The 16,820-nt window shown below is 38.0% G+C and overlaps 1 protein-coding gene across 1 annotated transcript in view; it reads right to left on the minus strand.

Moving 5' to 3' along the window:
• Positions 1-3,548: 3,548 nt before the first annotated feature.
• The window catches only part of Fgf7 (fibroblast growth factor 7), a 52,461-nt gene continuing 39,189 nt past the window's right edge, over positions 3,549-16,820 (minus strand). The window contains exons 3-4 of the mRNA XM_028756477.1: positions 5,740-5,843; positions 3,549-4,733 (exon numbers count right to left, since the gene is read on the minus strand). Of these exons, the coding sequence (XP_028612310.1) occupies positions 4,539-4,733; positions 5,740-5,843 (299 nt within the window). The 3' untranslated portion in view covers positions 3,549-4,538. The remainder of the gene's footprint in view (positions 4,734-5,739; positions 5,844-16,820) is intronic.

A 16,820-nucleotide genomic window follows, 5' to 3' on the forward strand; every position in this document is an offset into this window, starting at 1 on the left:
ATCTTAGAAATGGCCACACATGGTAATAATCTGATGTTCATATAGACCCATTGTATACACACACACGCACGCACACACAAGCCTGAGGTTTAGTGTCTTCCTGTAGCACTCTCCACCTTATTTTTTGAAATAGGGTCTCTCTCTGGGACTGTAGCTCACCTGTTGTGCAGACTGGCTGGCAGGAAGACACCAGGAATCTGCCTCTCTCTGTCTCTCCCCAGCATTAGAATCAATTAAGTATTTTGACTGACTAATAACCATCTGCACTAGGTGTTAAATATTTTTAAGATCACAATTTTACAAAATGATCTTACTTAATTTTTGTTTGTTTATGCCTGTATTATTTGTATGTGAAGTTGAACGATGAAAGATAGAAACTCATTTGTCTCATCCATGTGACACAGGGTAAAGGTGAGAGAGAAGCTTTGCAGTAAGTCTCAGATAGCCACTGAAAACTTAAGTTTGGTTCACTGGTGTCAACTGGAGACATTTTCATATTAAAGCAAATACAAGTATTACCAGAGTAAGAGACAAAACTCACATGAACTGCAAGATTTTAAACTTAAATTTAAAGAGTTCTGTCTCTGGAGAGCTACCTTTTTTTCTTTCACTTCGTATTGACCCTTTGTCAATTTCACATCCGTTCCAACCCCACTCATCTCTTCATCCTTTCTGCCCTTGCCACCTCCCCTCCAAAAATAAAAAATAAAAAGAAATAATAAAAAACCAAAACCAAAATACTGTCACGGAAGGTTCAGTGTGTCATAGTGTGTCGCAGCACACCCTTTTGTCCACACATCTTTACTCGGAAATGTTCACTGCAGTGAGTCATCGGATTGGTTCGAGGCCTCTGGCTTCTGCTGCACCATCAGTGCTGGATCCTCACCGGGACTCCTCGCACACATCCTGTCATTGCCCTGTGTCATGGAGATCCTGCAGTTTTGGACCCACAGGACTGGCCCTTTCACATGCTCCAGCAGTTCATACGTGAGGTAGATGTTAGCGTGGGCCAACTTAAACCCCCGAATCTGGGCCTGGATGGTAGCTGAGTTGGTCAGCCTGGCAGCTCTCCTGAACTCACCATCACACCACCAGAGTGAGTTCCCCAGTACTCCCCCAGCTAGCTCACCCAATGCTGCAGCTGACAAGGAACAGGGCTGGCTCTTCTGCCTTCATGCCTTCAGGGCCAGCTCTCCTGCACCCACACCACCAAAGCTAGTTCTTATTGTGTTGCCCAGTTGAGGTGCAGGGCCAGCTCTCCCGAATGCTGAAGCCTGTGGGGATGGGGCCAGCTTTCTCATGATTACACCCTCTGAGGCTCACCTGTGCCCTCACTACCAGGGTCAGCAGAGCCACCTTGGAAAGCTATCTTTATCTGATTTCTTAGGATTTCATTCTACACTGTAACTGAACATTTGGAGATCATGGGTCAGAGTAATCACTCTTCGTGTTTTTGACACCCTAGAAACTAGAAAGAAACCCTGTAAGTGATAGAACCTCTAGCCTTCCTTCTCTTTCATATCTGAGTTGAATTTATAACAACGCAAAGGACTTACAGCTTGTCTGTTGGAGTGTTTTAGTTCACTTGTACTGAAAGTATCATTCTACTTATTGTGTTAACAAGTGATATTCTTTTACTTAGTCCTTTACCAGTTTGGGGAAACCCATGAGTTGATATGGTTTTCTTTTTAAAGAACACTTTAGAAAGGAAAATTCTGATTATGAAAATGTCTTATGTGATACTTTTCATTGATAAATAAAGAAGTTCACATAAAAGTTGCTTAGGAGTCAGAATTGGAAATCACATTCCTTTCTCCTTTAGAGTCAAATCATAATGGTATCATTCTGTACTGAGTGAAATAACAAGTAAGCCACAAGTATTCTCATATGAAAAGATGACATCTTGATAGAAATTAAAGTCAAGCAAAACAAAGAGATCACTGACAGTCTGAGAGTAAGACACAAAGCTAAGTGACTGAGACTCCAAGGCAAGCTGCATTCATCCAGCACCTAGTATGTGCTCATTTCAGTTTACTGATATGAAAGAGAAGAAAGATGAAAGGCCTCATAGACTTCCAAGACTCTAGAATTCTAAATGTTTTTGACTAAAGCAGATTTTTTGAAATTTACGTGTTAAAAACAGGCACTGGGCCAAGCGAGATGGGTCATGCTGCTCTTGCAAGGAACCCAAGTTCAGTTCCTAGAACCCTCTGCTCCAAGACTCTCCACACTCATATTTGCATACCTATAAACACATAGACAAGGGTACATAATTTAAAAATAACAATGAAACTTTTTTAAAAAAATTAATGTTTGTGGGCAGATTTTGTAAATGACTTATGTCACTAAGACATACTATTGGTTTTACTACCCAATATTGGTTCTATCTAATTCAAGTTCAATACTCTAATGGCTTTTTCTTAGTAACTAATTTGATGGTAACTATAGCCACCTTCTATGTGTGGTTACTACTTCTATTTAAACTTCTACAGGATTACGCTGCTTTGCTTTGAGATTTTGGACTTTAAGAATAATTGCATTTCATCTTTTCCTTGGAAAATACTATTGAATGGAGATATATACACATACACATATACAATACATATACATATATATGTATTTGTTGGTTATGGACTGGCATTCAGCTAGGCACCTATAAAACAACTATGAAAAACATAGTCTTCTCCTACCCTTGCTATGCTTACAAGACTCTAGCCTAGGCTAGAAAGCTAGATTACAAACATCCTTGAATTGGATGCTAATACAGAATATTCCCTCTTGATGTGTCTGTCCTTCAGTGTACATGGTGAAGGGCAACAGTTCTGACCTTCCAGTAGCCTGGATGCCTGGGCAAACACAAGAAAGTTAATTGATCCTTTTTTGTTGACAAGGCTTTATCATATAACCTCATATATAAACAAATTATCAAATAGTGTTGTATGTAATATAAACTTTCATAACAAGCACTATGAAATTGATATCACATTAATTAATATACCAACAATTTAAATAAATGTTGCCCTTCCCTTCATAAGCTTACATAAATTTTGTCAGCATCTACTGGTGGCAGAACTATGGAGTAAGTATTCATCTATTTATTAAGCCTGTTATCTGTGGCCTGACCTGAAGCCTCAAGATGTTTGGGGCCCCATACACTGACTACAACCTCTATTGGGGTTTTACTCTTACCATTTCAATGTTGGCATATTTTATATGGCAGAAACTTCTAAAGATTATCAAATTGCTAACTTTAAATATGCCTGTTTTCAAAAATACATTCTCACTAAATACTTGAATTTCTTTTACTTATATGATCCAAAGTCATTGGCATGAGCATTGTGTAAAATCTCTCCCACATATTTGTATTGTCTGCTGTGGGACATCTATTATAAGCATGGCTGCAGGCTGTCGTCTTTGTCTACCATCCAGCACTTGCTAGCCAAGTGTTGTGTGCTAGACTTGGTGTCAGCCACCAGGGGAGGAGACATCTGCAGTGCAGCCAGACGGGTTTGTTGTTCCCTTGAAATTAAAAGCATATGAAACAGATAGAGCTTCTTAAGGTTTTTTCTTTATAAATAACATAAACTTAAATAACAAAACAATAAAATTCAAATACAACTTAAAGTAGAGTTTAATGCTGTAATCACAGAGGGGAAATAAGCATGATTATTTGTGGGAAGAGCGTTACTAAAAGTCGTGTTCCCAAATGTGAATTATACAAAAGATAGATGTTACTTGAAAAAAATGTAAAGGTTTCTGAAATTTATTTTTAGGGATTATAAAATGTTATTTTGTGGTGAGATGAAATACAGTATTATCATCATTATTGCTATTTTATATACAGATTTTTAAAACGTCCTGTTAACAATACCTTTTCAATTTGAGTGGACTTTTTTTCATGTTAATCAGTACAGGCATGTTCCAAGCCTGTAATTTTGTAAAACCACCTGTAGATTCTATTCTATAATAAAATGTTGAGAACATTCATTCTTCTGAATAGAGCTGAAGTGGATTATAGTTCTTACTGGAAAGCTCATCGTCTACAGTTTGTGTGGCTTAATCATCTGACAAAGCAGCCCAGCAGCCGTTAGGTCTGACGTACCTTATCTAACATCATCTGCATTATTAATATCATTATAGCAGCCATTTTATAAGCAGAGAGTGATATTAAATATTCATTATCAGATAGTCAAATCTAACATACTCTTAAGGGTAAATTAATTTAAGAAAAATATCACGTCACTAACATCATGATTGTACAATCACTTTTACAACTTTTTACAACTTTTACTAAATCTGATTCTTGTGTATATTCTTCAAATCTTTCTTTAATGCAGTCTCTTAAAATAAACAAAAATGCGCAAGTCCAGCTTGATCAGTTTTTCAGTAGTTTTCCAGCCTTTCTTGGTTTCTGAGAGACAGAGAGAGAGAGAGAGAGAGAGAGAGAGAGAGAGAGAGAGAGAAGAAAAGTCCACTGGAAAGAAATCTCAAGAAATCTCCCTGCTGAATGAAACTGGTTTCTCAAACACCACGTACACTTAGGTTATTGCCATAGGAAGAAAATGGGCCGTTTTTTGTTCTTTCTTCGTTTTCTTCCCTTTGACAGGAATCCCCTTTTGATTTAAGGCAACAAACATTTCCCCTCCGCTGTGTGTCCATTTAGCTGATGCATAGGTGTTATAATGGTTTTCCAGAATCAGTTCTTTGAAGTTGCAATCCTCATTGCATTCTTTCTGATAAAAACAAGCCAAAAAATAAACACAATTATTAAAACGAGTAATTCTGGAGGAGGCTCAAACTAACAGCAAGCAGACGATGGTCTGTAGAGGTGATGTACATGTGATTTATTTTAAGCCTCAGACTGAGCAGACCTGATACAGTTTAGTAGTTTACTTATGGCATGTATTGCCATAGGCCAAAAGCATCTTAACAAAAAAATAATAATGTAAAACACATTTAGCTATGCCTCTTTGGGTAGTAAATTTCTACTCTTTAATGTTGGAGTGTGCAAATCATTCTCTACCTACCGGATATTTATTGTAGAGGAGGTAGCTCCTACCTCCTGCAGGTGAGGGACTATTTAATAAACTTCACTTTCTACTATGTTGCCCTCAATTGTAACAAAAGTAAACAGTTACTTAGTTTGTTCGTCCATGCAGGGATGTATGCTCATTTGATTGAGCCTCTGTTCTATACTTTGCCTGTGCAGGCATTATGCAGAGCTACAAGAATACAAAGGAAAATGACCTTTGCTCTCCTACAGTGGGATGAACTGTCACATTTCCCATCATACTAAAGTGCAAACGATGTGAATGTTTATAGTGCAAAGCCCATGGTTGGGAGACTCATGCGGATAAGTGAACTGAATACTTCAAAAATTTTCCCAAGAATTTTCATGTCAGCAGTGTGCAAATCAGGTGAATTCTAACAAAAAGAGCTTTAAACTCAGAGATGGAAATTTTAGGTTCCAAGTGTCAAGAGTGCACAAGGGCTTTAGAACTGGAAAGATCCCTAGAAATTAGTCATTCCAAGTCATCTTACAGATGAAGACTCTAACATCCAGGTAGCTTAAGAAATCTCAAGTCATACAGAAAATACTTTGCCTTAGTGCTGGAGTAAAGAGTGTTTTCATGGAATATTCAACTTGCACTAGTGGAATAAAATTAATTCCAGTTTTCAGAAAGGCGGATAATTTTGGCAGAGTGGGTTTGCATAATAACTATTACCAATTATTAATACCTTTGCATAGAGTTTCCCTTCCTTGTTCATGGCAAGATAGTATTCACTTTCCACCCCTTTGATTGCCACAATTCCAACTGCCACGGTCCTGATTTCCATGATGTCTGCAAGGAATCACACAAACATACATCATTATTCACTAATCTGGAGACATACTTCCCTAACACACAGCCACAAACATCAGAATAATCATTAAACACAGAAATGCAAACTGATAACTTTTTGTTGCATAGAGAAGGACATCTGCTTATAGAGCAATAGTTACATATTCAGACTTATCCCCTAGAATGATACTTCAAATCTGCTGTAATGACAATGTAGCTACTTTTGCTGAATTCATACCGTAAAAGAATCCCTCCTATGTATAAACTTGTTCAGTCATCACCACACACTGTGTGGGAGGCATCCTTGCTACAGCCACTGTATGATGAGGATTCTGATACACAGAGCAAGTAATCTACCAAAGCCTGACAGCTGCTAAGTGGAGAAATACAAAGAAAGGGAGGATACATCTAACAATGTCGCTCTTTGGTTTGGCTATATTCATCTTAAAAATTATTACTGATGGAATAGTTCTTAACTTCACTGAAAAGAAATACCTTTAAAATTACAACTTAAGCAATTATAAATTATGGCAAATAGAACCAACTGTCTTTTAAAATGATTATTTTCAATTCAGCATTTTAATGCACAGAGATGATTCAAAATTTAATTATTAAAAATCCTATTAATATAAAATTGTATACTTTGTAATTAACTTTTAAATCTGTGTGGAATTTATTTTACAAAATAGGTACTTTACAATGTTAACCAAGTATTTTCTTTTATTATATATGATATAGAGGATCAGAGCCTTGCTTAGCCATTATCAGAGAAGCTTCTCATAATAGATGGACATTAACCCAGAGATCACTATAAGGCAATGAGCAGAAAGTGAGAGACTTTGGAATACTTCATTAAACCCCTCCCTTCAGGGCTCAGGGCTCTATGATGAAGAAGATGTAGAAAGATTGTAAAGGCCCAAAGAGGATGAATGACTCCAAAGAAATAGTTTCTTCCAGACACAGCAGGACTGATACACATATGAACTCGCAGAGACTGTGAACAGGGCCTGTGCAGGTAAGCCAGATGGATTCCCAGCAACTGGGAGGCAGGAAATAAACACGGGCTCCCACCCCTAACTAAAAAGCTATCTACAATTGATACCCATTGCCAATGGAGCCTCACTAGGTATACAAACCGCACTTTAGGATACACCCCACCCCTGGAGCAGCTGGCCAACACAAAATGAACTCAGTGGTATTTTTGTAGATGTTTTGTCTTATTTTGCTTTGGTTTGTTTTCTTTTGCTGGTATATTTGGGTTTGTGGTTTTGTGGAGGGTGTGTGTGTGTGTGTGTGTGTGTGTGTGTGTGTGTGTGTTTCTTGGGTTTGTTTGCTTGCTTGTTTTTGTCTATTTTTAAAAGAGAAAAAGGACATGGAGTTGGTGGGTGGGCAGGTGAGAAGGCTCTGAGAGGAGTTGGGGGAAGGAAAAATGTGATCGTGAAATTAGCCTAGTCAGAATTTGTCTTGTGTGTGAACAGAAGTGGGCTTTCTGTAGTCAAAAGTAGTTAGAGGTACCTAGTACAGATGCACAGCTAAAACACTGGCATCTAAGAAGCAAAAGCAAAGGAATGTGTATTAGAAATATTTGTGAAGTGTTGTTAAATGCATAAAATCCTATAATTTTAGGAAACAAATTAAGAACCTGAAACTTCAAGCACTTCTGTAGAAACACCTTACTTTCTGAAACAGAATGCTTTCTGGAGAACACTGGCCTGAAGAGGCTATGGAAACTTTACACGTCATTGACAGGCTCATGACAGGTTATGATGCTGATGCTGACACAGTCACACAACAGTCAGCAGATCTTCACTGAGGGCCACTGCCATGCCAGGCTCAATTCAGAGACAAGCACCCGCCTCAGGCTCTTATGTAACAACTTTGTTTTCTCTAAAGAAGGTGCCAAGAGAAGCAATGTGAACAACAGAATCCTGTGGGGCTAAACTGGCACTCCTGCCATGGAGAACACTGAAGAAAGTAATGACTGCACCACGCTTCTTGCAATGCCTATGAAACAGAATAACTCTATTCAAGAATGTATTGAGCTTGGCTTCTAAAGACCCTGCCACAGAAGCCATTAATCCAGTATCGTTTCTGAGAGAGGAGGATGCTGATCCAAAGCCTGGTCAGCTGGAATTAGAGGATGAATCTGTAATATTGGCAGGGTGTTCCTTCATGGAACAATTCTCCACAAAATGTAACTGTTGGATGACAGTTACTGGTCCTGTGATATGTGGACTCCATGCCTTTTAGGGCCAGTCATATCACCTTGTCCCCAGAAGCTCCTCTACACCCTCCCCCAACTCTCTCTTGTCCACCTTTTTGCTATTGTTGCTCTTTGACACCAATCAGTGGTAAACACTGTTAATCTTATCAGGATAAAAGACACGAAAAAGAATTGTAAGGTTTTTTGCTTCAAATGGGATGAGATTATGCTTTAAATGGCTCAAGTTCCTGTATTTTTAATTGCCTGAAAATTTAAAAAATAACAAAGAAAGAAAGAAAGAAAGAAAGAAAGAAAGAAAGAAAGAAAGAAAGAAAGAAAGAAAGAGAAAATTTTCATACTAAGAAATGAACAGACCTAGAAGTCATTTGGGGGATAACATTAAGAAGCATGATGGGGAACCAACCCTGATTGTCTGGTCTGCTATACCCTGTCTGCTGGGCCCTTTGAAATCAAGAAACCTGGGAATGAAAGTATTAACACTGTCACATGTGTGTGCACAGGCAGAGTGGGGATGCTGTTCTTTTCAATAGTTTCAAAATCTGTGGAATCCTTAACTGTCTAAACTTAGTTTTGCCACCATCCTAAAAGAAGAGTTTGAGAGATTCTCAGCAAATATAAAAGCACATAACTTACAGATAATATTTTATCTACCAGAATAACTTAATTGTTCTTGACATTTTAATATACAATAAATAAAAAGTATATATGCTATCTTATAGAAGGCAAATATAAAATGATATCTTTCTGTGGATCTATATTTCTGTTTGCAAGTTAACTCATTCATCCCTAATGAGATGAAACACACTACATTACGTAGATGCACCAAACCTTTATAACGAGAGTGAAAGAGACAGAGAAATTGAAACGTAAAACCTAATATCTTATATCATGCATATCCCCCACTAGCCTAGCCAACTACACCTTCAGTAACAGCATGAGTTCATTATTTAGAGTGTCTAGTTTACACACCAGGGGGACACTAAGGCCTTTCTAGTTCCAGAATTCCACCATTCCACCTTTTTGCCTGTTTAATCTTGTGTCACACTTGAAATCAGAGGTGGAGAACCCTGGGATCAGTCGCTATACTTAAACAAAATTCTCCCACTATCTATTTGCGGAATTACAAGTACTCCCTTAATCCTGCACTCTTGATATTGATAGCCCCTATTGTTATCTTCAGTAGCTTCATGATTTAGAGTACTTTAACTTCCCTTTTCAAAATTATTTCCAATAACTACATAGAAACATGTCCTGTTCCTGTGTTAATGTTTATTTCCTAAGACTTTTTAAAGCATTATGCCAAAAGATTTCAAGGGGAGCACATATAAATATAGTAGGGATAATACACATTTTGAAGATGAAAAAAAGTGGTTTAATGATTAGGCTAATTAGAACATTTAAAGTTTATCTTTGATCAAGTATACCTTTTTGCACACATTAAAACTAAGAACTAAAATCATCATCATCAACAACAACAACAAACCTGTTTCTAATGTTAAATAACAAACTTTTAGGGTATTCTGTCAAGACTTTCTTGAGCAAGAAATCTTAACAACTGAGTGTTTACATTACATTTAAGAGTATAGACTTGATTTAACAATAAATTTTATTATTTAAATACATTATTGCAAAATGATATTTAGTATCTCTAATAGAACAAAGAAGTTTAAACAAAAATATCATAATAAAAGTCATTAAAAGTAGATAAGCTATCTGAAGAAATAATAGCAAAAGAGCAAATGAGAGAAAAGGTGCCATGTCCTGTCACTAAAGAATGAACGGTCTTGGGGGCCCCCTCATAGCTATTAGCATGACCAAGCCCGATAGCTCATGCACACCACTGGCAAAGATGCAGCCCAGCCCAGATTCCTCCTGGGTAGTGGGAACGCAAAGTGCAGCCAACTTGGAAGACACTTGGGCGGTTTCCTAGAAACTGAACACACAGATGTCATATGCCAAGGCAGTTACTTTACTGAGTGGAAGATATGTTCACACAGAAATCTGAACATAGATGTTTAAAGAGCTAGAAATGAGAAACAACCAACGTGTTCAAGAGGGGATGAATAGTCCAGCTATGCTCCATACATACAATGGAGTGTTGTTAAGTGTTTTTAGAACTCAAACATCAGGCCACAAACAAACAAAACAACAACAACAACAAAACTTTTCCATGAGCATTGATGTGAATGCAGAGAATTTTAATCAGTGGACAACTGGCTGGAACTGTAACAGCAAATACATTTTATTATGCATTTGTAAAATTCATGCAATTGCACGGGACAGCAAACTAATATATATTCAGATATTGTTTCATCAGCAGTATAAAGTATCCCTGTTCCAAGACATTAAACATAGTGGGACCTTAGTAACTCTGCTCTCTGGGCAAGTTGTCTGCAAATATATAGCTGTTGTGACTGAAAAATAATATAAGTTTATAAATTGCAATTTAAAATTTTAAAGTTGTACCCTAGACTTTCATTAATTGTATACAATTACTGACTGTAAGGAGACTCCTTACACAAACATCTCAGTTATTTATTCTTCTCCCAAATATACAGAGCATGAGGAGTTTGTTTTGAATATTGTCTTTGGTGAGTGATTAAGATCTGCCTATCAAATGAATTACTTCTTTTTGAAATGCATAAACAGCAGGGTCATAATGCAAAAGCAATCAGCAAGTGTGGAAAACACAAGTCCTCTGTGTATGTGAAGACCACTGTTACAGTTGTAAGTGTGCTTTTCTCTCGTGTAACAGGAGATTCGGTGACAGTGTAGAAACAAGCTAATGAGATTAATTATGCACTCATCAAGATACTTTGATATGAGTAGAGTTACTATCAAAATTCATTTTCAGATTTTCTCTTTCTGCAAAGATAATAAATGATACTCAACAACATATGCCAACAGCTTAAATTCATGGATGGAAAATCAATTTCATAGGAATTCAAAACCAAGAAATATTTTCTGTGGTAAAGCAGGGTAAAAGGATCTAAGTGATGATAGAGTTCAAATAAAACCTGAGTGATGGATAAGGTTAATGTGTAGACAAGATGACAATGCAGCACAGTGGAAGAAAGACCAGCATATTCAAGGTCATGAAAGGTAACTCAAATGTCATATTCGTAGAATTACCATTAGAACTATCTAAACTAGGAACTATAAACAGTAGAACTCAATACTAACGTGAGGAATTTGAGCTTGTATTTGCAAACAACGGGAACCCTCAGAGCTCCCAGGGACTAAGCCACCAGCCAAGAGTATACATGGGCCAGTCCATAGCTCCCACTACATATGTAGCAGAGGACTACCTCGTCTGGCATCAGTGGGAGGGGAGGTGCTTGGTCCTGTGGAGGCTTGATGCTCCAGAGGAGGATGCTAGAAAGGTGAGACAGGAGTAGGTGGGAGAGCACCCTCTTAGAGGCAAAGGGGAGGGGGAGGGAGTGGGATGGTTTGTGGAGGGGAGACAGGGAAGAGCAATAACATTTGAAATATAAACAAAATGATTAATACATAGAAAAATAACAATAGAAAAAGAAAACAATGGGAGTCCCTTCTGGTTTGTAAAAAGTGTCAGTGTGAGAGTGGGTGGGATGACTTAGCAAGGAAGGATGCTTACCTCCAGCTGACATCCATCCCAAGGTGGAGGGAGAGAAACAACTCCCAGCATGCCTCTGACCACCATACACATACAAGGCAAACTTGCTCCCACCCCTACACACAGATAGATAAATGTAGTAAAATATTTTTTAAAAACAAAAAATGTCAGGGTAGAGCTCCTCTGGAGGGAATCAGATGGGAGATGAATTTCAGCTGAGAAGCTAAAAGGTGCCTGCACTCAGGTGTCAATTGATGTCATTCTGACCCATGGGGGTTATTGTGATTGTTTTTTAATCTGTTCATTTCCCCAGAATGCCTTAGCCTAAATCTCAATGCACTAAATTTATGTAGTCATAGTTCACTTACACAACAGTTTTTTTGCTGTTCTCAATAATATTCTAGAGTGTAAAGTGGTATCAGGGCCAGAATCCTGTCTGAAGCCAGTCTTCCTGGATCCATTTTTATCTCTCCCAGAGTTTTTGGTTACAGTTTTTCAGTGTGTTGTAAGTCTCAAGCATTCTTGCTATGAATATCTCTGGCTAGATTATGAGCCTCTGTAAATGTGGTTTATAAATAGAAACTTCATGCACATGCATACAGAAATACTCAATGTGCTTCTAAATGCTCCGAGACTTGGCTAATGTGTTTCAAACTATTGAGTTTCAAATGACAAATTGCATACACAAATAATAAACTGTGAAGCAGTCTTTGTTTCATTAGGCCAACAGCTTTAATTAAAGAATCTAGCTATTAATAACTTGTAGTTTTATCCTGCTTTTTTGTTTTTTGAAAATGGACACAATTATAAAGATAGCAAAGAAGTTGTTAAACAAGTGCCCCTTTTGACATAAAAAATCCTGTGCCACAGGTTTATATTTTTGCCATATCTTGCATGCACTTTCTCCATTTACTGTTATAAACTTACATATGTGTTGCTATTGTGTCTTTAAAAAGCAGTTGACTCAACTTCGTCATCTCCCTTTCCTAGTCATCTGTGGGACTTCATCTCTTTGTTTTTTGGTTACAAAAATCCTCCTTTAAATGCATTCCCTTAACCAGAGCTACATTAAGATTTTCATGACACTATTTCCCAAGACTCCCCTACACAGTGGATCATATTAAATATGTGAATATTACCCAATAGAATTATTTTCAGTTTTTGTGCAATCTTTCTTTTGAAAGATTAGTCGTTCTATAATAAATCACTGAGCTTACCCTTTGATATACATATCACAGATACTATGCATTCCTGAGAATTCTTACAAAGTGAAAAATCCAGAACTGTTTTCAAATAATCTTAAAATTATTATATTTAACAACTAATGAAACAAGCATAACATTCTATGTGCTAAATATTTGCTAATCACTAGTTTTAAACTTTAATGCCAATATCTTAATTTTAAAGCTCTAAATGCATTCATTTTTAAGGACTTGTAATTTTCATAGACTGTAGGCTCCGTGTCTAGGAGCCAAAAGGATACAGTTTCTCCAGCCATCCCAAGGGATAGAGTGCCCCACCCTTCCTTAAGGCCTTCATTAAAAAGTATGTGGTTTCTTTCCACCAGTACCAAGTTTAACTGGTCCTCTCTTGTCAAGGCCACTGATGAGCAAGTTATAGTTATGTCAAGTCCAGGTCTTCTGAGACCATCATAATTCTGGCGCAAACCTTGGCACTTCATCCCTTACCCTAGTCTGACTGCTGCTCGTTTCTCAGCCTCGAATCCCCCCTTGTGTGAATTCACTCCACACTTGTTACTCTCTTACTTAGCAGGAATGACACATGACTATGATCCCAACTGCTTGGGAGACTGATACAGGAAAACCACAAGTGTGAGGCTTACCTAGGTAACATGGCAAGACCTCACTTTGGTTTTGTTTTTTGTTTTTGTTTTTTATTTTTTTTTTTAAGATTGGCACTTTATACTAACATGCAACCAGTGCTTCTTGGCAATTTCTTATATTGGTTTTGTTTTTGAGAGTGATTTTCATCCCACTGCCAGAAGTATATTCTATTCTAGATTTTTTTGGTTGGTTGGTTTCTATGTTTTGAATTTCAAACAGGAATTCACATTTCCTTAAAATCAGCTGGAAATGCTTTGAATTTATAAGGTGAGATTTGATCCAGAGTTGATATTAGATTCTTGGGAACAGTCGTCTCACTTTCCAGCATTATTTGTTGACTATTTTCAGACCCTTCTTTAGAGGTATGATGACTCTCAGCTGTTAGGGACTGTTTCCTCTCATTGATTTACTTATCACTCAGCTATGTGTCAACATATGTTGGCTGTAAGTCCTTGTAGCTTGCTTGTAGATTATAAACAGCTCTGGTTCTGGGTGTTGAAGATCTAATGAGCTAGTCTTTCCATACAGCTCTTCCCAGAGGTGAAGGCTCTGTCCGCGCACACACCACCTTGCAGCCTTTCTTTTGTCCTTCTTCATCCAGAATGACTCCCAGACTGTTTGCTAACTAGATTATTCACTTGAAACCAGCATTTTAGCATGAGCTAGATTGGGACCAAGAGCCTGTTGGTCATGGTTCCCCCAGTCATAGGCTATTAGCTTATCTCATATTAACACGCCATCACAGCCTCTTATGATTATCTTCATTGCTTCATTTCAGTTTTGAATAAAGAAAAAATTGATTGCCCACTCTAACTAATCATGAAATTTAATTTTCTTTAACAGTGTAAAACTCATGACTTATGAACAAATAAATCCTAAAATACTTTCTATGAGTTTTACACAATTAAAAGTTTATTAAAATATGAACATCATTGTACCAAAGATGACAAAATGTGCCTCTGATCTAATTAGCATGTTGATATGCTTTTTAAAAGCCAGCTCGATTCTTCTTGTATAGCTTCTCAATGATAAGATGACAATGTGGTTTCACCCGGCTTTTTGCAAGCCGCGATTCACAAGGAAAGCATTGCAGGTGTCGAGCTGCTTTACTCCCCAGATAACGCTGGCTGCTGTGCAACTGCCTCACAGCGCTATTTAAGAAAGAATTATGGTACAGTCATTGCCAGACCTCATTCTAGTCAGAGACTTTGCTGACACGAAGATTATCTACAAGTGAACTACACATTGTCAAATTTATCACAATCCAAAGTTTAAAAGTGGGTTATAAAGTTGTTTTACACTTGATTAGTTTATATTTAACTGAGAATGCTGTTAGCCAACAGTCATATTAAGGTTATAAATTTAACTACACATGACAGAGAAAGGACCTATTTATAAAATAGTGAAAGTCATCCTGTCTTGACTAAATGATGAAATAACAAGTAAGCCTGAAGCACAATCATCTCCTCTGTCTGATTGCCAGACAGCCATACTGGATGTTTGTGCAGACACTCAAACCATTACTTTCTAAACTAGAAAAATACCAAATTAAGGAATGATAAGTTGAATTATTTATTTCAACCTAAGATTGTGTTAATTGTTTTAGAATCAAAAACTGGGTAGCTTATTTTGAGACTGTAAAATGCCTAGGTCTTCATTCATAAAGAGTATTACAAAAGGGATGAAGAGTTGACTCAGAGGTTAAGAGCACTGGCTGTTCTTCTAGAGGTTCTAGGTTCAATTCCCTGTACCCACATGGCAGTTCACAACTGGCTACAACTCCAAGTCCAGGAGTTCCAGCACCCTTTTCTGGCCACTGAAGGCATTATGCATACATGTGGAACATGAGCATATACATGTGGGTAAATGCCTATACACGTCTGTCCTGGGGGGAGGGGTTGTTGGCTTCCTGGAAGCATCTCTCCTCACTGTTCCTGGCTAGTGCTCAGATTCCAGTTCCCATGCTTTACTAATCCACTAGGCTGCTGTACATGACACTGGGACATTACCCCTCCTGCTCCTCATCTAACTGCTTTCAGCAAATAAGAGAGAATGCAAATATTCTACCGATACCTGACAGCGAGGATCACATATATCTGGCACATTTATTCATTCCTCTTGCTGTGCCCATTCCCTCAACTCCCATGCCTAATGGTTATCCAAGGATAAAAAACATAAGACATTGAAGTCGAGAATCATTTAAATTCTAGTCATTTTGAAAATTGAGAAGGCAAGGGGGTGGTATTTTCACTGGAGAATGAGTGACATTGAGTTAGAGGAGTGTCACATGTTCTGGTCATGTGCTGTCACTGTTATCCCCTCCCACCCTCACCAGACCCCCTCCTTCCTCTCAGGCCTCATCTCAAGCTGATCATTTTCATTTTGTTCATGACTCACTAGGCTTAGACTGTTTGAAGCCTGTCCATGTGGGCATGGGCGTGGAGCTATCCAGGGATTGTTGAAAATTCATTAGTTGGTTCCACCCCTGAAGACAATGACTTCCTTCCAAAAGCCTTCAACTGCCATTAGCTCCGCTGGGCAGGGTTGGGCCCGTGACTATCTCCCCAGTTAGGGACTGGATGTTTGGGGGGTGTGGTCCTGTGCACATCCTATGGAAAGAGCTGCAGCTGCTTCACACTTCTGAGACCTGAGCCAAGTCACAAGACTGTCTCCCGGTTCTCCTCCCCGTTGTCCAGCTCTTACGCTCGTTCTGTCCCCTCTTCTGTGTATTCCTGTGTGAAACATAACTTCAGCTTTGTAAACTGTGTTTGACTGAGTTGGAGTGTTTAGTGAGGGTAATGAATGTGCTATGATATTTTATGGACTCTGTTCCTAAATTCACTTTGTGATGTAAGCCTACAATCACATTCCAGCTATAACATGGGACTAACAAAATTGTTTTTAGTAATAAAATATGTATGATCCAAAAAACTTTCAGAGGATCATCTCAATTTTTAAAATACAATTATGTTGGCATTTCTAATTTTAAAGGATTTAGTGTTTATTCATGTTTCCCAGTGTAAGAGAATTATATGTTGATGTCACTTAGAAAATCCTTATATGTAATCTTTAACCCCACTTCCCTCTCTAACATAGAATCATTTTTCATGCTTACATCATAATACTTAGGTCTTTAAAAGAGATGAAAATCAAAATTTCCCAGTTTTCCTGCTTCATGTTTTTGTTTGACGTCTTCAGCTGTAGCTCCCATGGGATCTAACTGGCACACCGTGGAGGTGGGACTTCCATGGTTTGAGGCAGAGCATGGCCTCTTTATTCTCTCCCTACTGTCAGTTTCCACTTTGAATCTGCTA

The sequence above is a fragment of the Grammomys surdaster genome, unplaced genomic scaffold, assembly GCF_004785775.1.
Source record: "Grammomys surdaster isolate TR1022 unplaced genomic scaffold, NIH_TR_1.0 129, whole genome shotgun sequence".
In the NCBI taxonomy this organism is placed as follows: domain Eukaryota; kingdom Metazoa; phylum Chordata; class Mammalia; order Rodentia; family Muridae; genus Grammomys; species Grammomys surdaster.